The sequence below is a fragment of the Chrysemys picta genome, chromosome 4 (genome assembly GCF_011386835.1).
Source record: "Chrysemys picta bellii isolate R12L10 chromosome 4, ASM1138683v2, whole genome shotgun sequence".
Lineage (NCBI taxonomy): Eukaryota > Metazoa > Chordata > Testudines > Emydidae > Chrysemys > Chrysemys picta.
The window spans coordinates 25,760,306-25,781,769 of record NC_088794.1 but is presented as its reverse complement, the minus strand read 5'-3'; the positions used below and the strand labels follow the sequence as shown (position 1 = coordinate 25,781,769).

The window sequence follows — 21,464 nt, the reverse complement described above, 5'->3', positions numbered from 1 at the left end:
GCACCACATAGGAAAAGTCTATTCCCACTTCATCTTTCACTTGGATTTGACATCACTACCACACACTTAGCAAGTGAGCTTACAGTTAGAGAGACTTCCTCACTTAGGTTCTGTTAAGCATAGTTCTCTTCTCTACCCTTTAGTTATACAATAAGATTTCATTAGCCCTGCACCCAAGTTTTAACCCAAAACAGCCAAAATTGATCACTTTGGCAAAGCTAGTCTGTCTGCTGATCACCCAGGCAAATGAGGTGTGTGTGCAGATACAGTTGGTGCCTCACATCTTTCCCCATTCCTCAATAGATGGGGAAAGAGAGCTCAGTTTGAGCACAGGTTTACACACACAATCCAATTACTAGTCACAGGAAAGCAAGACCCTCAACTGTCTGAGGAGAGTTTTCTCCTCTACCATATGATATAGTTAGTGCTGGTGTAAGGTCGCAGCACTCAGACATCTAGGCCAAAAGTCTTTGTGAATTTGCAGAGAGCAGACCTAGAATCCACCTCAGTAGCTACTAAGCTGGACTTTAGTGAGACACCTTTCTGAGCATGGCTGGGGTGGGGCAGAAAGATCTTTGAGACTGTCACTGCAGGAAGGGTGAGAGAGTCATACCCTTCATTGCCTTCCACCTTCTCACCAGGGCATGGCTTAGGACCAACTGTGGGACCTCACCCCCCCCCCCCCAGATCTGCCCTATTAAATTACACAAGAGATCAGCACACATTCAGCCCCTCAGAGCAGGACTCTCAGTGATACCTCACCAGATGGACAGAGAAGTCCTGTGCGTCTCACACCTGGTTAGACACCAACTCAAAATGCTCTCAGCACCAGGACAGCCCCAGTTAACTGCCTTTTGGGTACCTAGACTCTTGTTGTTTGGGGGGATTGTTCGGGTTCAGATCAGGTATGGGGCTGTGGTAGGGGGAGGGGGTGTCCAGCCACCATGAGTGAGAGGGGGACAGCAAGTGAAGAGACAGGACCAAACAAGTCACATCAGTCAGATTGTGCTAATGAATACATCAGAGTCAGTCAGCTCACAAAGCCCTTGAGTTCCAAGATTTGAATGGAGTGAATTTGTTTGTCCTATCTCCCCCACCCCATCGCCACCCTCCAAAGCAGCACCTAGGAAAAGTAGATGGAGGTAGCAGAGCATGAAGACTCAGCATCCTCCCCACACCCCATTTATAGTGTGTGGGGTGGGGTGGGGAAGAAGAAGAATACCCAAGTCATCATGGTTAGCTATCTTACCCCAGAAAAGGCAACAGAATATTCCCTCAGCAACAAGCCCCCCCCCCATTGTGGTCATTGTAGCAGAGGACATGAAATGTGCCCCCATACACACAGCTGTGGCAGTGACCAGTAGTGCTGTGCCTAGAGGAAGGTACATAGTGGGTGTTTTATGGTATAGCCATTGATGAAGAAGAAGAAACTCCCCCCAGCCCAGAGGTCAGCTTATAGCTCCATATGGAAGATAGCGATCTTTTGGCAATCTGACCCTCAGTGGTCAGCTTGTCTTCTGATCCTGAAGGAGAAGGTACTGGTATGACTAGCCAGAGTTAAAGTGGTGACAGAAGAGGCTCACAGCCAGCCAGGTGGTGCTGAAGTCCCCCCCACCCCAGCTGCCCCCACACTGAGGAATGAGACATTTCCCTTGACTGGTTGGTTTATTTATTTGTTTATTAAGAGGCGACTGGAGTTTCATACGGAGCCAGACTCCCCACAGGCTGCAGCCACCACAGCACCAGGTTTCTTAGAGGCTACATTGGAGTCCCCAGTGGCTGTGGGTGCCATGGCGACAGCACCAGACTCCCCCAAGGCAGCATCAACGGCACCCATCTGGTATCCTCTGTGGTAGCGCTTGGTAGAGCAGTAGCAACCCAGGATTCCCAGGAAGACAAAGAGTGAGCACAGCACTGCAATGGCCAGGGTGGTGACGGAGAAGGGGAGCTGCAGCCCTGTGGGAAAGAAATTCAGAGCAGCACTCAGGAGAGATGTTGTGAGGACATGTGGTCAAAGCAGCATGGTTCCAACAGGCCTCCCAGCTGTTCTCCACCAGGGAATGGTGGCTGCTGCCTAAAGCCATCAACCCTTGTGTGTGGGGCAGGGGGAAGAGAACCCCCCCCCCCCCCCCACACACACACACACACACACACACACACACAGCCCAGGAAGGCTCATTCCCCACCACCACCTCCTGGATACTACTCTGCTTGCGAGACATGGTGGCTTGGCCCCATTTCTATTTGGAAGAGAATAACTGACTCCAGATCTCCCCAGATTTCCAGGATATGGGGCCTGCAGCCAATGGCAGCAACCCCATTAGTCAGTTCTGCCAGTTGGCTAGGTGATGAGACAATAAGGAGTTGACCAGACTGCTCATGGCCTTGCTCGTGGCTACATTGAGCAACAAGTCACCTACTGAAAGATGGGTCATGGGAGTCTGTCTCACTCCAGTCAGCTCCCCCACCCCATGGCAGAGGACAGATCAGAGCACTCACTCACCTGAGGAATCCTTCATGTCCCCTCTCACAATGGAGTTCACAGCCCGATTGGGAGAGAACAGGTCAGGGTGGATGGCTTTAGGGGTGCCAGAGATGGACACAGTGGAAGAGAGCTCAACAGCCCCTGCTGTGGCAGAGGTGGGCTCTGTAGAAGCCAATGTGAGGGGGCTGGAGCCCAGTGTAATGGAGGAATTGGTGGCCAGCTTGATGGGGCCCAGCTGGAGGTCTGCTTCTCCAAGGAGCCCTGCAGGAAGAAAGCAGCCACAGAGTCTGGGAGCAGATGCCGGATGCCTCACCCTCCTCCTGCCATGCCAATGCCCACCAGTAATCAGCACAGGGTCTGGTGGGGTGGAAGCCACATGTACAGCAAGCCAGATCTATCCAGCCCTATATCAGAAGCAGCTGGGCTCAGCTCTGATGACAGCCAGATGGAAGCTTAGTCTAATGGGTAAGAAAGAAAGCAGCTCTCCACTCCCCCAAATGCTAGAAGGGGCCACATGCCCATAGGGCAGCCCCTGCTCTGGTGCCAAGGCAGAGCTGAGGGGCAGGGTACAGAGACTGGAGGATCCCAGGGAGACATTAGCCCAGGGAGCCTCCCCCAGCCCACCAAGGAATTGCAGAAGCCAGGCAAGCTCCTCCAGCAGGACTGCAGGGGGTTGCAAGGTAGGGGCAAGGTTACCTTCCCTGTCCTGAGGCAGATGCCGGCGCCGCCTCCTGCTCCCACAGCCAGCAGGGGAAGCACAGCAGGAGCAGTTGCCTCCTTCATGGGAGTGCCAGGCTGTGGTGGCTGGGTCATAGGAGCAGGCCTTGTTGTGCTGGTCAGCAGGGCTGGCAGCCACTGCCTTCAGATGGCACAGGAGGTAGATCTGAAAACATGAGAGATGTCACAGCCAGGTGTGGTTCTGTATGGGATGCAGGGAGAGCCCAGAACTCAACTCTGGGGTCAGGCTGAGGGAACCCTCTCCCCTTACAGCACCTATTCTGCCCCACACCTCTGTCCATCCCTATCTCTGTGAGAAGAGACAGGAGAGCTCATCTCCTTGCAGGACCCTGTGGGAGAGTCCCTCATGGAGACGGCAGCCATCTTGCCTTGCTGACACCCAACCCCATACAGGGAAGTCCGTGCCCTTCCAGGTGGCTCAGGTCCCCACCTCCTCTGTACTGACCTGGCTGTTGGAAGCACCAGTGAAGATAAACGTGTCCAGCTGGAAACGGAGGAACTGGTCTCCTCGTGGGGCAAGGAAGCGGGAGCGGCTGTGCTGCCCATCCACAAGGCACCTGTAGGGAGGTGGTGTTACCCACCCAGCCTCTTCAGTGCCATGGAGCAGCCATCATCCTGGCTCCTAGACTGTCCACATGGGACCTGAGAAACAGCTTCGTCTGGGCCTGACCCAGTTCCCAGGGGTGGGGAGACAAGGAATTGTGGGGATTTGGGGCAATGGTGGAGAGGCCAGCAGCCTGCTGAGTAGCTTGGAGATACAGGAGCAGTTCAGACCATTACTAATAACTAGGGCCCTACCAAATTCATGGCCATGAAAAAAACCAAACAAGTCATGGACCGTGAAATTTGGCCTGCCCCATTAAATCTGGTCTTGTGTGCTTTTACCCTATACTATACAGTGGTCACAGGGGATACTAGCATGTCTCAAATTGGGAATCCTGACCAAAAAGGGATTTGTGGGGGGGGGGTCACAAGGTTATTTTAGGGGGCTCATGGTATTGCCACCCTTACTTCTGTGCTGCCCTCAGAGCTGGACAGCCAGAGAGCAGTGGCTGTTGGCCAGGCACCCAGCTCTGAAGGCAGTGCCCTGCCAGCAGCAGTGCAGAAGTAAGGGTAGCAGTGCCACAATCCCACCTACAATAACCTTGTGACTGCCCCCCCCAAATGCCTTTTTGGGTCAGGATCCCTACAGTTACAAACACTAACTGTAGATTTAAATAGCTGAAATAATTAAATTGTAGGATTTAAAAAAAATAAAAATCCTACAACTGAAATTGACCAAATTGGACTCTGAAGGCCCACCATCCACTTCCCTCCCACACCTCTCCCTGAGCCAGCGCTGCCTAGTCCTGCTAGATAAAATGGTGCTTTGGTACCAGACACCAAAGCCTGTTCAGAGTCTTCTGCCCCAGACACTCACCCGTGGTCTGTGATGACCTCATATTTCATGGAAGATGCTGCACTTGGCCGTGCCACACACTCATCCACGTAGATCCTCAGAGGCACATGGCTGCCAGTTCTCACAGATGCCTGGATGTTTATCAGGTCACCAAGGTAGTAAGTGGGATCAGACAGGGGGGATAACCAGGTACCTGAGGATGAAGATGGGACACACACACACTTTGCCTGAGAAAGGGGTCTAAACAGAGAAAGGGGTGTAAGGCAGGCGAGATCAGCAAGAAAACAGGAGGCTTGGAGGGTGGCATCAACAGATCTGTGGGAGGGGGAACCCAAGGCTAGAATAATAGGGGCTGCAGGGTGGGACTGAGGGGTACTAACCACTGGCATAGGAGGGGGCTATGGGTCAAGGTAAGGGGAGCTCAGGGATGAGAAGGGGTGTTGGCAGGGCTGGGGGAGAACACAGGACTGAGGTGCATTAACCAAACTTGGGGTGCCCCCAGTTCCCCCTTTTTCTGAACAGTTTAGGTAGTATATGCATGGGCAATGAAGTCCCTTCCTAACCCATCCCCTGGAGACAAGCCTGGCTAGTGGGCTCCCAGGCCAGCCTGCCATTTAGCTATAGACTGGGTGGGATCCCCAGAGACTCCCAAGATCCCCCTGAATACACCAGTACTCACTGTCATATACATCGAGGGCAAAGTCCAGGTGCTGTCTGTGCATTAGGGTGGAGCTGAAGGGGACCCAGGTGGGCTGGAGGCCCAAGGAAGAGACATTACTGGTCCTGGAACAGAGAGGAGACAATGACTACCTCTTCCACACACCCAAGATCTGCTATTGTGTGGTGGCACATGGCACTCTCCTTTGGAGGTATCCTGGCAGCCACTGCGTAGCCCCTCCTGATTGCCCATCACACCCTCCCCCAACACATAGTTGTGAGGTTAATCCCAGCAGGACTCATCAGTTACACATCATAGCATCTAAATCAGTGGTTCTCAAACTTTTACTGGGGACGCCTTTCACATAGCAAGCCGCTGAGTGCCACTCCCCCCTTATAATTAAAAGCCATACTTAATACCATTATAAATGGTAGAGGCAAAGGGAGGTTTGGGGTGGAGGCTGACCCCCAGTTTGAGAACCCTTTATCTACAGCCACCCCTCTATCCCCTGGCTCAGGCCAAGACTATGGTGTAGCCAGAACAGAGCTGTGGTGAAGAAGGAAGCTGAGACATTCATGAGCGCTAGTGCATTAGGGCTTCAGTCTATTTCCTTGTCTCACCATGTGCACTAGCATGGCATGTGCATGGCACTAGCAGGTCAGCATTGCACTAGTGCAGGTGACAGGCAGGTCACATGGACCATCAGGCCCCACCAAGGCTCTGCTCAGTTGTGCATCCCTGCAGCTGAGCCATGAGCATTAAAGACCTGGGCAGCTCTAGTTGACTGGATACCCAGCCTTAGTGTGACAGACCCAGCAACCACATCCCACCCTCAGCAGGACAATCCAGGACTCCTGACTCCCTGGCCATTAGCAAAGCTCAGTGGGGCAGCCCTGCAATGCCAAGGCCACCCTCGGCAGGAGGGTGAACAAGTCCAGGTAATGGGGAGAGACTTTGCTCCTTGAAGCAACTTGGGACAGTTCTCAGCACCCAGCACTGCATGGAAGATGCTCACTCACCTTGGGTAGAAGCAGTCTATGGGGAGGGAGAAGGCGCTGGCTCGGATCACGCCCCTCACAGCAGAAGGTCTGTAGTGGAGGAAGTTTCTGTAGTGGATGGTGTCAGGGAGGAACTATGCAGAGCAAACACAGCCGAGGGTCAGTATCCCCAAGACTACTCAGCTGCACCCTGCTCCATCCACCCAGCAGCAGGGCCTCCTGTCCAGCCATAGCCCAGGAGGATAGCTACTGTGACCCGCCAGAAGGGGAGGTGCATACACCATTGGAGAGACCTCAGAGCACCAGCCAGTAGGGCACCATGTTTGGCCCTCACAACCCTCCAGCCACTGCCATTCAAGGGGGCAGGTAGTAAAGAGACTCCAGCTAGAGGGAGAGAATAGGTTCATCATTGCTATAGCATCATCAGCCCCCTCCTGGGGGAACATCAGGGCTTGGACCTACTGCTGGGACTCTTAGGAGCAGGAGCTGCTACCACAAGATCCAGAGGAATCCATCTTCTAGCCAGGGGCTGTAGCAGAGTCAAGCCTCCACAGATCAGCCACTAGAGGGGACATGCAGTGCCCTGAAAGAGGGAGTTACAGTGGTACCTTCCACCTGAGCATCTCATCACATGTGAACACTAAGCCTCAGCCCCCCCACCCCCACCCCCCCAGAAGGCAGCTAGTCTCATTTTCCAGATGGGGGCAATGGAGAGTCCCTTCCCATAGGGGCATGCTGAGTACATGGGGAACCCTGGGCACTGCTTCCAGCTCCAATAGTGCCAAGGCCTGTAACTTCTCATTTTAGATCAATCTGTGTATCCCCACCTCCTGCAAATGCAGGAACCTGTGGGCACCAGAGGAAGGCAGGAGTTACCCAAGCAATTTCACAAGCCAGCATTCACAGATCTGTTTCAGCATTTGCATTGCGCCTGCTCATCAGCAGTGTTAAGCCCTCCACGGCCCCTGCAACGTACTTAAGACACTGTACCATTCACCCACTTTAGCTGGGGGCATGAAGTGAAAGGCTATGGGTTAGTATCTGACGGCTAAAAGGCCCTCTCCCCTGGGCTCCCCTCCACCCAAGGGCTTCTTTGGATATAGATCCCCTATTCGTTCTCTCCTGCATGGGACAGGGTGTATCCAGATTCAAGAAGAGCCTCATTGCAGTGAGTCTGTTCCGTGTCCAGCAGTGGGAGTGAGTGAATGTGAGGCTTGATTTCCATCACTCAGGAAAGGTGGGTGTCCCTCAGGAGAAAAGGAGGTCGGGGAGGGAGGGGCTGAGGATTGAAACCAGGCTGCACTCAGCTGGAAGAAAGATTGACATCCACCCACATACCCAGCCCCCCACTGGTCTCTGCTCTCACCTCCATGGTGGCCCCACATGCCGACAGCAGGTATTCTAGCTGGAATCTATCTGGCCCAACAGTTGTCACAGCACAGCCAGCCCCCAGCGTCAGCTCCCTGGTAGAGACAGTCACACCGTTGCCAAAGAGATCCACCAGCACCGTGATCTGAAGCCGCGAGCTGCCACACACCACTGACACTGCAGACAGAGCGCACAGGGGTTAACAGACTCAGCTACAGCATCCTCCAGACACAACAGCCCCAGAAACCTGGTCCTGGGATTTATACCACTCCCAGGACACAGGAGTTCAGGAAGGGCTGGGTAGATATCCAGCATTACTGACTGTGTCTGGGGCTGTAGTGTATTTTCATACATCATTACAAGGCTCAGGGCCATAATTCCAGTTGCTCCCAGTAGCTGCAACCCCAACATGCTCCTTCCACACACCTGCCCTGTGCCTGAGAGGCCATCCTTGATCCCTAGCACCTCCCAGGGTCCAGCTACCAGATCTGTGCTAGCAGGAGAGGGGATTTCCCCACCACCCCAACAACTCATCCCTCGTTACCGCTGCCCAGGGGCATGCACTGATACTACTCCTGGGAGGAGCAGCCAGTGACAATGTGACCAGATGGACAAGCCCAGTGTCAGCAGAAGGGGTGAGCGTCCAGTGATGCAAGTAGAGGATCCACCAACCACCATCACTGAGAGATATGTCCCTTGCACCTCATTACACTGAGCAAGACAGTCCTTAGATCTATGGCAGCTACTGAATCCTGGAGCTAGATGGCTTAGAATTGCAATAACACACTGGTGACATGCAGGGTTATGGAGACTCGGACCTTGTCTACACAATATTAGTCTGTTAGAGCTATATCGCAAAGCCCCCTAGTGCAGGCTGAGTTTATGCCAACAGAAGATGTTTTTCTTGTCAGCAGAGTAATACCACCTCCTGGAACAACATTTGCTAAGCCAAGAGAAGCTCCCTTCTGTTGTCATAGCTGTGTCTACATGGGATTTTTGGCAGCTTACCATGTTCTCCCCCCACACACACACACACACACACCTGACTGACAAAAAGCTGAGTGGAGACCCGGCCCTAGTCTGCCCGGACTACGTCTCCAACAGCCCCCAGCCTCCCAACTCAGACACGGAGGACCAGGATTCACCTCCATTTCAGGAGTGGAAACTGGAGCCACAGCAGTGCCAGGCTCTACCAACCCCAGAGCTGAAATACCAGACAGCTGCCTTCAGCCATCTCCCCCGATTGTGGAGGAGGAACAAGGAAACTGTCAGCCAGCAGGTTATGCCAGCTGTGACAGATCTCACTGATAAAACCAGGTTAGAGGCAGGAGAAAGTGAGAGCATTAACCATTAAAAGGACCCAAAAGGCATTGAGGAGCACCAATGCAGCTTGCCACCAAGCATCCCGGGGTGGGGGCAGGAAATGGAGTCAGATGTTGGACAGCAACTGCTAAATCTGTGGGTGCCTCAAGCCAGACATCCCAAAAATGAGGTACCCAGAAATCCAGCAGCCACTCTGGCAAGCTTTGGTTTCAGCAAGGTCACCCCTTCAGAGCAAGGACTAGAACCCAGGGCCCCCCAACTCAGAGGTTCAACCCACTCTAGCCACTAGGCCATACCACCCCAGAAGTCTCATAAGTGGGCACACAGGAGTGTCCTGCTGGTATCTCCTTGTGTTACAGATCTCATGCCACCAGAGGCACCTAGATAACTACCACAAGAGGAACCTTCACTGTTGTCTCATTGCTGCCACTAAGCCCCAGGAAGCCAGCCACCAAAATGCAGTGTTGTATCCTTTGAGAGAGCAGGTCTGTTAACCCACAAACTGCTCAGACCCATCCCACCTGGGACAAAGTCAAGGGTTAGGATTTTGGGGGAGGGGGCGGGAGGAGAGAGAGAGAGGGGAGAGAAGCACAGTGGATTCCTCACTACAGACCTCAGCTACATCTCATCACCTTATTGCAGCTCCTACATCAATAACTGCTTCCCTAACGCCTATCACCAGCAGGCTGGAGACTGTTCTGTTGAATAGTGGCAGTATCTACCACTGTTTTACGAGAAGCAAGGTGGGTGAGATGATCTTTTATTGGGCCATATTGGTCCACTAAGAGGTATTACCTCCCCCACCTTTGTGCTGTAATATCCTGGGATCAACATGGCTACACTGCCTAGAGTAAGAGATTAGCTATTTAGGCCCTAGGGAACTTGCATACTTAGGGAGATTTAAAGCCACAGACTGGCAGAGGGAGCAACTTCCACACCCAGCATCTGCAGGGAGACTGGGGTTTCCCACGTGGGCCAGGAGGAAATGAAACTTTGTAGGCACTCTGCCAGCAGATAAGAGTCACTGAGCAGGTGCCCAGAATACATTCCATACAGGAGAGCCCTAGGTTTTACCTGCCCAGAACATAAAATTCCAGTGCAACACTGGAACAACAGGACCTGGATCCGGCTCTGCCCACCCAGCAGCTCTTCCAGGAGGCTGGAACCCAGAGCAGGAAGTCCCCACACAGTTGGAGGATAAACCACAGCAAGAGGCTCAGTTCACACCCAGCATCCCTCATTCCCCCCACTTTACCTGAAGCAGTTTGAGCCCAAGCACCAGTGACTAAGAGGAGCAAAGTCCAGCAACCCCCAGGAGCTCCCATCTTCCACTCCCCCTTCAGGAAACAGCCACATAAGGAAAAGCTGCCCCCACTGGCTGGTTTTATACAGGGGGCAGCAGCACTCAGGTGTCTGCGATTCCTCCATTACCAGCATGGGCCACAGCTCCAGTCCCATCCTCTGCAGCTTTGACAAGGGGCAGGTGAGAGTAGCCAACCAAAGCCAGGCAGGCTCTAGCTAATAGCTGTCTGCTACTCTGAGCCTTTGTCGTTGTAGGTTCAGCTCCCAGGAGTGGGAACTCTGCCCCTTTCCTAGTGAGGATAAATTAAAAGCCCCCTACCCACTTCTGTAAGAGACTTTATGTCTGTTTACAACCCCTTTGTGGTAAGAGCAGGTTTGTTTGTAAAGTTTCTACCCATTGTTTCCCTGTATCCCTCCAACACTGGGGGATGAAACCCTCAGACACAGGCAAGACCACAACACCCCACCTCCCAGGCAAGGATCTCCTAGTGCTATGCACAGATGGATGAACTAACTCTCCCCCGACCTCAGTTGGTGAGTGAGGAAGGAGCCCCCAAAACACCCCCATTATACTGATGGGAAAGTGAGACAGAGAACATTCAAGGGCTAATTTTTCAAGCACCCACTAGTTTTGGGTGCCTAATTTGAGGCTCCTGGGGCCTGCTATTCAGAGGTGCTGGGCAGCCCTGGCTTCAGCTGAAATCACTGGAATCCTGGACCCCAGAACCACCCACCTCAGTGCCATCCTGAGCCCCCACCCAGCTCTACCAGTGCCTGTCAAACCTGACCCTAGGCCCCCTATATCCCATCCCTGGGACCACTGCCACACACAGCTCTGGTGCTGATGAATCTCAATCCCAACCCACAGTGCCCCATTACCCCAGCCCTGGCCTCCCCTCATAGCTCTGCCAAGGCCCCTCAATCCCAACCTGTAACCCTCTGCTATCCTACCCCAGGGCTCCCTACCCCAGCTCTCCTGATGCCCCTCAATCCCAGCCTATGGCCAGGGTCATCTACACACAATGACCTGGGAAACCAGGAAGGGATAAAACCAAGAAGCCCAAATTCCCTCTCTGTTACCCTGGTGCACAACTTCACTGGGGTGGCCCGTGGTGTCCATGTGCCTGGGCAGAGGTGTTAGCCAGCTGTGGCCTCACAGTCGTACAGCCCTTAAGTGAGATGTCACCCGGGGCCGGTGGCACCAAGTTCACCAGGGTGGTGGGGGATGGGGGTATGAACTGTGACTGGGAAAATTCCATCTAGGTCTCTGGTGCCAGTTGGCTCCTCGCAGCACCCAGAGGCCATGGGGAGGGAGTAGTGGTCTGACAGCCCCAGCCAGCTCTGTCTGTGCTGGTCTCTGGGGCACAGACCTGCCCATACTGCTGGGCATTGCTCAATGTTTCCCGTCTGCTATGGGGAAGCAGCAGGGTGAGACAAGCCAGGGGAGGAGGGCAGGGCACCCTGGTGTCCCCGCCTCCTTCCAGCTGATAAATACCAGGTCCTAGTCCAGGTCCCAGCACAGCCAGGGAGTGATTGGAGACAGAGGGATGATGAGGACTTTGGTGACCATGCTAGTTGGGCTCCTGCTCCTGTACCTCACCCCTGGGGGGCTGTGCCAGGGCTGTGGTGAGTCAAATGGCCCTGTGCCATGTACCCCTCCTCTCTGTGATGTGACTTCTGGGGTGGCAGGGGGAAGGGAGCCTTTCCCCACCAGAGCCTTCCCTTGACTCGTGTAGCTACACCCCACAGCCTGGGCACACCCTGCTTTTCACTGTGGTGCGAGCTACTCCTGTCGTCTCTGCTGCCAACATGGGTGTGCAGTGTAGACATCACCCAAACCTGGAAACTGGTCTGTCCAGTTCGCCTGGGAGCTCAGGAGGAGTTCCCCTTCCTGATGCCCCACTGGAGGCTGAACAATAATAGCCTCATTGTCCCTGCCATCCAGGCCATGGCGGCCTCTCGCCTCCCATCTCTCCTGCCTCTTGCACCGGCCTGGGAAATTTCACACATGGCGGGGGGAGGGGGGGAGAGGGGAAATAGGGAAGCGGGGACAGGGATCATGGATGCGGCTGTCTCTGAGCCAGGACACAGGTGACCTGCAGAGACCGTGCCCTCCCTTCACCATGTGCAAACAGCCTGTGCAGAGCATATCTGCATAGCTACAATGCCAGGGAGAGACGGGGGGTGGGCAGGGAGGTTTTGGGGGGGCTGATGAAGGCGGGCTTAGAAATAGGGTGTAATTGGCATGGGGCTAGGACTGGGGTGTGTTAACTTCCTCCTGGCTAATGCCTGGGGCCCCGCATTCCCCCCTCAGCTGGTTCTGGGGATGGGGGGGGGGGAAGTTGAATAGGCCCCCAGCTGTGACTACCCATGTGTAATCCTGGCTCCTCCACCAGCCGTGAATGAAGCTGAGCACCCCCTAGTGAGGGATCTGCAGAAGAAGATGATCTATTCAGTGGATGCTAGTGCTCCCCCGAACCCCAGCATCCTGCTTTCCCTGAGGCTGGCCCAGGACCACAACATGCACATCGAGCAGGACATGCTGAACAAACTGAGCCAGGACGCAGTGCAGCGAGCTGGTAAGGGCTTTGCCCCCCTCCCCACACATAGACACCCACCAGGCATGTGGGACTCTGACACTGCCCCCCGAATAGAACCAGCCTTCCCAATCCTCCATTAGGAAGTGGGGTCCCCAATAACCCCACATATAAAGTCAGACCCCCTGAAAGGGTAATGGTGACCCCACAACAAAGCTGTCCCCCAAATATGCACCCCTCTGTAAGATAGAGGTGACCCCCTAGCAGCCCCCAAAACACAGCCATCTCCCCATGCCCACTGTGCCCCACAGCACCCCCAAAAACAACAGCCATCTCCCCACCCCTTCGCGTCCCATGGCACCTCCATTGGGTACAACAATACTGGTGCTGAAACTCTGCTCCCTTCTGAAAAGCATGAAACCAAAGGGAGAAGAGAAAGGCAGAAAAATAAAGGGAGACAGATAGGAACAGACAGACTGATGGGGCGGGGTGGGGGGGAAAGAGACACACCCAAGGGGGGTGAGGTGCAGGGAGACTGGGGGAGGGAGGCTGAGGATGAGGCTGGGCCTGGGGCAGAGACAGTGGTTGGGGCAGTGGGGCAGAGGCTGGGGCAGGGAGCCAGAGGCAGAGATAGAGACTGGGGCAGGGAGCACTGACCCCCACTGACCCCCACCCCGGCGCGCTGCTTTTCAGTTGTGTCCTTCTCCTCGGGCCAGGTGGCCCTACATATCCTGGCTCAACAGGCCTCCTGCTCCGACCCCCGGCGGGTCTCTGCGAACAGCTCTACCATCAACCTGGTGCATCTTCTGGAGCAGAAGTTCCAGGCGGAGCTGCAGAACATAGGTGAGGAGCCCAAGCCTTGGGGGGGGGTGGGGGATCCTGCCTGGCTCAACCCCTCTGCACCCACACAGTCGAGCTCTCCCATCCCCTCACTCCCTTTCCCTTCTCTCTCTCCCCATCTCTCTGTGTCTCCCTCTCTCAGGCCCTTTCCCCCATCCCACGCCCTCGGGCGGCAGGTTTGTATAATTTTTGGTGGTGCCCAGAATGGGTCTAATCCCCCCCCCCGCCCCCACCCTCCTGCCTTGTAAGCTGATATATATTTTATTAAATAGTGTAAAAATGGACTGGAAACTGTAAGCGTTTAAGTTTCTCTTTATTGCACAATATCACTATCATAAGAAAAAATTATTTAACTAAGAATATCAACATTATTAATACTCTTTTGAATACGGAAACAACCATACACTCTTTGATCAATAACCCTCAAAAGCAAATACTTTCTAAAATTAAAACAAATATAGCCCCTTCTTTTGCGATGTTCTTCAGGAGGCAGCAAACACTTTTCGTTGATGTTTTGGTTCTTGAAATGAAGTCATCCAGGAGACTTGCAATGTCCAATTCAGAGGTAGAATTCTTATGAACATGCAGAAATGCCAAGTGATTTAGACTTTCTTGGCCCATTGTCGTTTGCAAATAATTTTTCAGTCGGCGCAAGCAACTGAATGATTGCTCAGCGGTGCAGGTTGTAGTCAGAATTGTATAGAATAATTTCAGGAGAATTGTAACTTCTGACAACATGTCACTCAAGCCTTTGTTTTGTTTTAGAAATTGCTTCACTTCACTCACTGAATTAAGCTGGCAATTTCTCGATCTGCAAATATCACTCTGGCTTGGACTCCAGTAAATTTGCCGGACACATTACTGGTTCCGTTGTAACACTGCCCCCGGCAATCAGAAAAGGGCAAATCACACCTGAGAAGTGTATCTTCCACAATTTTGAAAAGAGAAGCAGCATCCATTGCATCAGTTTGGTAAAACCCAATAAACTCCTCATAAATCTCCCAGTCTTCACTAGAAAAGAACCTTAAAGAAAAATTTACTTGTTCTTTTCTTGACAAATCATCCATTACAATGGCATAAAACTTAGAAGCCTTTATCTTTTGCACAATTTTTCTTAGCACCATCATTGCCATCATTTCGATTATTTAGTTAATAACCTCATGTGACAGTCACTTGTATTTTGTGCGATTAAGCCACTGTCTCAGTTCCTCAGAATCTGTACTGCGTAACAACAAGAGCTGCATCAAATTTGAATCACTCTCATTATGTCCACATAATGCTATTCCTTGTTGAGCTAGGTACTGAACACTGGTAAAAATGTTGTGCGGTGCAATCCTAGCTGATTGTGACCCTTTTCTGCAACTGGACGACATTAGTGCAGAAACATTTACCTGTGATTGCAGAGCAGCATACTTCATTACCGCTTCCTTGTGACAAGAGGATTTTTTGTGTGATGTAAAACCACGCAATGCGAGTCTCCAATCTTGAAATCCAGACAAAATAAATGTTAGTTCGGCCTTCATAGAAAATATTAAGATCTTCTTTTCAGAACAGTTTTTGCAGACTGAGCAAAAAACTCTGTTTAATTTGCTATTGTACTCCAACCACTTAAATCTTGATAGCCAAGATTGCTGAAAACTCCTTTTCTTATTTTGTGGATTTGCCGCATATTTCTTTTGTATAACTTCAGTTTGAAAGCTGAATGTCGAACTCAGGCCGTCACTTGATGAATTACCTTTTTTTTCTTTTTCTCTGGGTAACTTTATTAAGAATTTATCCATTGTTGATTATTAGTGGTCCTACAAATCAAGAATTTGTTGCTGGGATAAAATGAAGCTACAACGCGTTGGCGCCACAAGATTACAAGGGTCAATTAAAAGTGGAAAGTCAGAAGCAGCACTTGCCTGCTTCAATATATTATATTTTGTTGTACCTGCTGTGACGAAGTGGGAATGTTCTTAATGTTTTCTCTGCATATTGTGTGGGTGCCTCAGTTTCCCCTGCAAGGTGCCAACTGAAGGTGTTGGAGAACAAAGAGATCAGGGGGCCTTCTTGTCCGGAGACAAAGGCCAGAGGAGGGGCTGGAGGGAGTGTCAGTTTGGAGCTGGCTGGGGAAACAGGGAGAGATCCAGAACTTGGGTCTGGGCTCCTCACCCCACAAGATGGACCTGACTGAGGGGTCCTGTTTTCTGCACCTACAAGCTCTGTTTTAGACTGTGTTCCTGTCATCTAATAAACCTTCTGTTTTACCGGCTGACTGCGGAGTTGGGGTGCAGGAGCCTCTGGCTTCCCCAGGAGCCCTGCCTGTGCGGACTCGCTGCGGGAAGCACACTGTGTGGAAGGGCATGCTGAATGCTCCGAGGTTAGACCCAGGAAGGTGTAAGCTTCTTGCCCTGGAGACAGTATGCTCAGAGAGAGGAGGCTCCCACAGAGTCCTGATTGGCTTCGTATTCAGTAGTTTCAGAGCATCCCAGCATCCCCTTCCACACTGTGCGCTTCCCCGGGAGTCCGCACAGGCACCGACACTCCCTCCAGCCCCTCCTCTGGCCTTTGTCTCTTTTCCAGGCATTAGGAGGCCACCTGATCTCTTTGTTCTCCAACACCTTCAGTTGGCACCTTGCAGGAGAGCAGCCCAGGTCATCAGCTGCCAGGAGATAGGGTGTCTACAACAATCACACACCCTTATCCCACCACCTAGATCCTTAAGAAATGCATAGGGGAAACTGAGGTACACACACAATATTCAGAGAAAACATTAAGAACATTCCCACTTCGTAACACCTGTATACAACCAATTATATACTTTAAAGGGTGTAAAATAATCAAGTATTGTGCTAAACACGATCATACCCCAAACTGACTGCCAAATTTAAGTTGCGTGTTTTTCCCCTCAGGTGAGGGCTCTGGGGTGGGGCTGAGGATGAGGGGTTCACAGTGCAGGAGGGGGCTCAGGGCTGGGGCTCAGGGTTAAGGTGCTGGGGGTGCAGGCTCTGGGGTGGGGCAGAGCCAGGGATGAGGAGCTTGGGGTGCAAACAGGCTGCCCCAGGGCTAGGGTCAGAGATGATTCCCCCCACAACCCGCTCCCTGCCGGCAGCAGCAAGCTCCAGGTGAGGGACACCTCCTCTTCCCCCCCCCCACCACCCCCCCGCAGCACACACACTCTGCACCACTGTCACTGCACATGCTCCTAGGGCCCTTCTCAGGTCCAGGAAGCCCCCTCACTTCCCCTATGGGGGTATTGGGGGGGGGGCTGCCATCATGTGTGGCCTCCCCTGCTGCTGCCACTCACAGTAGCCTCACTGGGGATGGGAGACAGGGCTGCCCCTTGCCCAGCGTGGGGCAGGAGTGGTGGCTGCAGGGCGGGAGGGAGGACAGGATATCACAAAATTAACCCAAGCCCCAGCTGCTCAGGTGTAGGAAGCCCCCCACCCAGCCTCCCCTGCAGTGGGTGGGTGCTGGGGGGGGGGGGAGGGAAGGGCTGCCATCACATGTGGTGGCTGCGGGGGGGCAGATTACGGGGTCAAACACTCACCAAAGCCCCAGCAGCTGCTCAGGTGAGTGAGGTCTCCTGCCGGAAGCCCCCTTGGCGTCTCCTCTCGGTGGATGCCGGGGGAGGGGAGGGCTGCCAAGCACGTGTGTGCCTCCTCCCCCTCCCCGTCCTGAGGTGCAGCAGCCAGGGCCCCAGTCTGCTGCCAGAGTCTCTTGTTGTTATAGGCAGCAGCAGCTGGCGCCAGCAGGCAAGGGAGAGCCGCTCGCAGCGTTCATTGTCGGGGAGGATGCGTGGGAGGGTGGCAGGTGGGGCCGGGGCCCGCTCCAGGTAGGGCCGGGGGAGAGACCCAGCTCCAAATATTGGTGGAGCAGGGCCCCCAGCCCTGAATATTCGTGGAGCCTGGGCACCACAAAAGAATATATCTCACCACCCATGCCCCCCGTTTTGCCCCCTCTATCCTGGCCCCAGTCTGTATGTCTGTGGCTAACAGGAGGTCTCTCCCCCACAGCGATCCATGGCAACCCCTTGACCAACTTCTACCAACTCAGCTTGGACGTACTGGCCCTGTGCCAGCTGAACGGCCGCCTCTCACCAGCCAATGCCAGCGCCCTCCTCAGCCCGGACCACAAGAAGTATTACCTCGGCGGCCAGTTCTCTGTGGGTGGGTAAAGGCACACAGCCTCCTATACCTGGCGGCCCATGGCTTCCCCTATGGGGAGGTCCCGGGTGGTAGGAGCTGGGATCCCCATGACTGTCCCCTGGGGTGGGTGCTGGGATGACCCTGTCCCTCACCCCTCTCTGGCGTGGTAGTCCCATCTGAGCCACTCTTCCGGTCCCCACAGACACTGCAGCGGTGGCAGTCCTGGCTCAGATCTGCCTGCAGACCAGGGGGCAGCCCCTCCCCCCGAAGGTGCATAAGAAGATCAGACAGAACGTGCAATGGCTAGTGGACAAAATCCTGGCTAAGAAAAGACGAGATGGAGTGATCGGGAACATCTACAGCACCGGGTTGGCTATGCAGGTGAGGGACCAGAGTCCCAATGGGAATCAAAGGGGGTAGGACTGAATTCTAGCTTCACCCACAATCCAAAGACCCTCCCCACAACTGCCGAGCATCTGGATAATTCAGCTGTGGAATAGTTAATGTCAGCAATTACTGTGTCATTGGTAGGTTCCAGGGTTAACACCGTATTGCCATAAATGGAGGCAGCTCAGTGCCAGGTAGAGAGAGAACAGAGGATTTGGGCTGCGAATTCCCTCACTGATAGAAGGCCTTACATATCCCTCCCTTCTGTCTACATCCCAGTCACCCTTCTGCTCTCTCCCTGGTGGGCCATCCGGACGTGTTCTTGTAGCCCTTTCCCAGCTGCCTTTGCTTGCAGTCTTGTCCTCTATCACAGTCATGTTGGGCGTGGGCAGCCAGGCCCCAGCAGGTAACCCTGCCTTCCTCTCTGTCCTCCACAGGCCTTATCTGTCTCATCCAGCTATCTCAAACCCGGGGCCTGGAACTGCCTCCAGACTCTGCACAGGGTCCTGGACGAGATTCCCCAGGGCACATTCAAAAACCCAATGGCTGCTTCCCAGATCCTCCCTTCCCTGGAGAACAGGACCTACCTGGACGTGAGTAGGCTCAACTGCTCCATGAACCCAGGTAAGGAGAGAAGACCAAAGGCAGCATCCCTTGGGTTGCTAAGTGCAGAGGCCCCATTCTCCCAGCGCAGGACATGAGAACTGGTAGCACCCAGGCCGACAAAGCCCATTAATTCAACCATGCACTGGAAGGGTGGCCTAGTGGTTGGGCTCTTACCTGGCATTTAGAAGACCCATGTTCAGCTCCCTGCTCAGCCAGCCTTGGGCAAGTCACTAAGGGTACATCTACACAGCCAAAAAAAACAACAACCCTCTGGCAGAAAGAATTAGAGCATGAGTCAACTGACATGGGCTCGTGTGGCTCACGCTGGAGGCTAGAAATAGTAGTGTAGATATTTGGGCTTGGGCTGGAGCCTGGGTTCTGAAATCTGGTGAGGGATTGGGTCTCAGAGCCCTAATGTCTTCACTGCTATTTTTAGCCCCAGAGCTCAAGCCCAGATCAGTGGACTCAGGCTCTGAGACTTGCTCCCATGGGTTTTTTTGTTGTTTGGATTTTTTTGCTGTATAGATGTATCCTGTGTCTTTGTGCCTCAGTTTCCCATCTGTACAATGTGGTTAATAGCACTGTCCTGCCTCATCGGGGTGTTGTTAAGGATGATAATTGGGCCATCTAAAGCACCTGAGGCAGACAGAAACACATGTAGCAAGGGATGGGGGGGGGGATGGTTTTCCCATCCCATGAGAATTTTTGATATTTCAAAAATGTTTCCCATCCTGAATGAGGCTGAAAAGGCAAAAAAATCTCAAAAATGTTCGCAAACTGAAGATTCAAGAAAGAAAGAAAAACAAACAAAAATTAAATTTTTCGATTTGTATCAATCAAAATGTTTCCTTTTGATAGCGTCAAAATGTTTCTACTACAAACTTACCCGCTTTTTTTCTCTGTAAATTTACTAAAATTTCTCAGTGAAAAGTTTTTTCAGGTTGAAAAACCAAAACTTTCCAGTTCAGCAATCTTTCTGCCAAACATTTTTCGATGCGGGAATTTCTACCAACTCAACACTGCTTCGTGAACAGTTCGGACATCAACTCAGCATTTTTCAGTGAAAAAAAGGTTCATTGAAAAATTCCTGCTCAGTTCTACTGTGTAGCCCGTGCTAAGCGAGTGTGGCTCCATGTCTCCATCTAGTGACTGGAGGGCCTAGAGATTTATGAGTCTCAATCTAAAGACTCTTGTCCTTAGCTCAATCACCAGACCATCATCATCATAGATCCAAAGGCCCTGGGTTCAGTCCCAGCTAATCTCCTTCCCAGAGGGCCATTGCCTAGATCCTCTCTGTCTTTGCTTCTGCCTCTTTCTTTCCCCTTGACTCTAATGGGACTGGAGTCCCTGCAGTCAGAGAGTCGCTCTCTCCAAGGTATATGTGGCAGTTCTTCACCCTCTCTCCTCTTTCTCCCCACACAGATAATCTCCCCCTGTCCACCGCCAGGCCCGCCCCACCCACTAGCTGCTGCCCACCTAGCATCAGTGTCACCTACACTGTTGCCGATAGTCTGAACAACACATTCAACAACTCTATCAGTGTCACCGTGCCCCAGGGCTCCGTCTTCTTCAAGGTGATGGAGGTCGCCCAGGATAAAGACCCCAGCAAATTCAGGTACTTGCTCAGCCTGGCAATGCGGCACCCATTGCTGGTGGCAGTAGCAGCAGCGGAGAGCAGGCTAGATGGTAGCATGGGGCTCCTAGGGCAACAGAGATTTAAAAAAACAGAGGGGTCCCTAGGATCACAGGGGGGGACATGCCTCTTCTACCCCACTGTGCATGGGGGCAGGTTAAACCCTCAGGGGCTGGGAAGGGGGATCAAGGCTGGTTCCTCCGCATCACTCAGCTGGACAATGTCTCCTTGGGATGGGGAGATTGGAGCTCAGGCAGGGGCCAGCTTGGCTGCTTCTCAATCCCTTCCTCCTCCTCCCCCCGCCCCCCAATGGCATGGGAGTTCAGTCTCACTGTGTCCTCAATTGCATGTCCCTGTGGAGTGGGGGTTGGAGAGGCTATGAGGCAGTGGTAACCAGGCCTCCTGCATGACTCTCTCTGTCTCTCTTTAGCTTCACGTACACGCAGAGTTCCTGGGGCCCATACATCACCTCCGTGCAGGGGCTGCAGGCCGATAACAACCAGCGCACCTACTGGCAACTCCTGAGCAATGGCATCCCGCTGAGCCAAGGTGGGACAGGGTGGGGAGCAGTGTGAGGGGAGAGGGACTGTGGGGGGAGAGAGGGATGAACAGGGGGGTGAGAGGCACAAGAGAAAGCAGGGATGAGAACCTGGAGAAGACAGTTGGACCCAGGGAGGGGCTGGTGTGCAGGTGGGTGGTTGGGGCTGAGGGGCCACTGACCCCATTTGCGTCCCTTACTCTCCCTTTCCTCTCCTCTTGTTCCAGGTGCTGGAGACTACGTCGTCTCCAACAGCGAGAGGCTGGAGGTCAAATTCTCTGTGTACTGAGCTCCAGGGCACTGGCCAGCCTGGGGACAAGGGGTGCTCCAGAAGGTGCAACTTGTCCTGGCCTTTCTACTGTCCAGAGATTTCAGGGTTCAGCAGCCCCCACCCCTTCCCCCCAGAGCAGGGGATAGGACGGGCCCCTGGAGACAACTGTGTCTTGTTTTCATATCTGTGTGACTGTTTCCCAAGCTCTGCCTGTGTCTGGCCCTCGCTCCTGAAATAAACCCTTTGCAAGA

The 21,464-nt window shown here is 53.3% G+C and overlaps 2 protein-coding genes across 2 annotated transcripts; one reads left to right on the top strand and one right to left on the bottom strand.

Annotated features, from left to right (window-relative positions):
* Nucleotides 1–1,660: 1,660 nt before the first annotated feature.
* Nucleotides 1,661–10,378, bottom strand: LOC101935301 (zona pellucida sperm-binding protein 3-like). Its single transcript, XM_065591766.1, has 9 exons — nucleotides 10,225–10,378; nucleotides 7,645–7,823; nucleotides 6,300–6,412; nucleotides 5,302–5,405; nucleotides 4,644–4,815; nucleotides 3,669–3,780; nucleotides 3,182–3,368; nucleotides 2,504–2,746; nucleotides 1,661–1,956 (listed from the first exon to the last, which is right to left on the bottom strand). Exons 1-9 carry the CDS (start codon nucleotides 10,292–10,294, stop codon nucleotides 1,700–1,702), a joined length of 1,437 nt encoding a protein of 478 aa, XP_065447838.1. The 5' UTR covers nucleotides 10,295–10,378; the 3' UTR covers nucleotides 1,661–1,699.
* Nucleotides 10,379–11,757: 1,379 nt separating this feature from the next.
* TCN1 (transcobalamin 1) lies at nucleotides 11,758–21,464 on the top strand. The gene is made up of 9 exons (XM_005280555.4): nucleotides 11,758–11,897; nucleotides 12,668–12,850; nucleotides 13,502–13,651; nucleotides 17,647–17,799; nucleotides 17,981–18,159; nucleotides 18,603–18,789; nucleotides 20,194–20,386; nucleotides 20,835–20,953; nucleotides 21,170–21,464. The coding sequence occupies exons 1-9, from the start codon at nucleotides 11,819–11,821 to the stop codon at nucleotides 21,229–21,231; spliced, it is 1,305 nt and encodes a 434-aa protein (XP_005280612.2). The 5' UTR covers nucleotides 11,758–11,818; the 3' UTR covers nucleotides 21,232–21,464.

Bases quoted from the DNA above. Each gene is read 5' to 3' on its own strand.
- LOC101935301 (XM_065591766.1), bottom strand. From the start codon at position 10,294: ATGGGAGCTCCTGGGGGTTGCTGGACTTTGCTCCTCTTAGTCACTGGT. The intron at 4,816-5,301 runs GTGAGTACTGGT...CTTCATCCTCAG, and splicing joins TGCCCTCGATGTATATGACA to GTACCTGGTTATCCCCCCTG. The intron at 1,957-2,503 runs GTGAGTGAGTGC...TCTTTCCCACAG, and splicing joins GGACATGAAGGATTCCTCAG to GGCTGCAGCTCCCCTTCTCC.
- TCN1 (XM_005280555.4), top strand. From the start codon at position 11,819: ATGATGAGGACTTTGGTGACCATGCTAGTTGGGCTCCTGCTCCTGTAC. The intron at 11,898-12,667 runs GTGAGTCAAATG...CTCCTCCACCAG, and splicing joins GGGGCTGTGCCAGGGCTGTG to CCGTGAATGAAGCTGAGCAC. The intron at 20,954-21,169 runs GTGGGACAGGGT...CTCTTGTTCCAG, and splicing joins TGGCATCCCGCTGAGCCAAG to GTGCTGGAGACTACGTCGTC.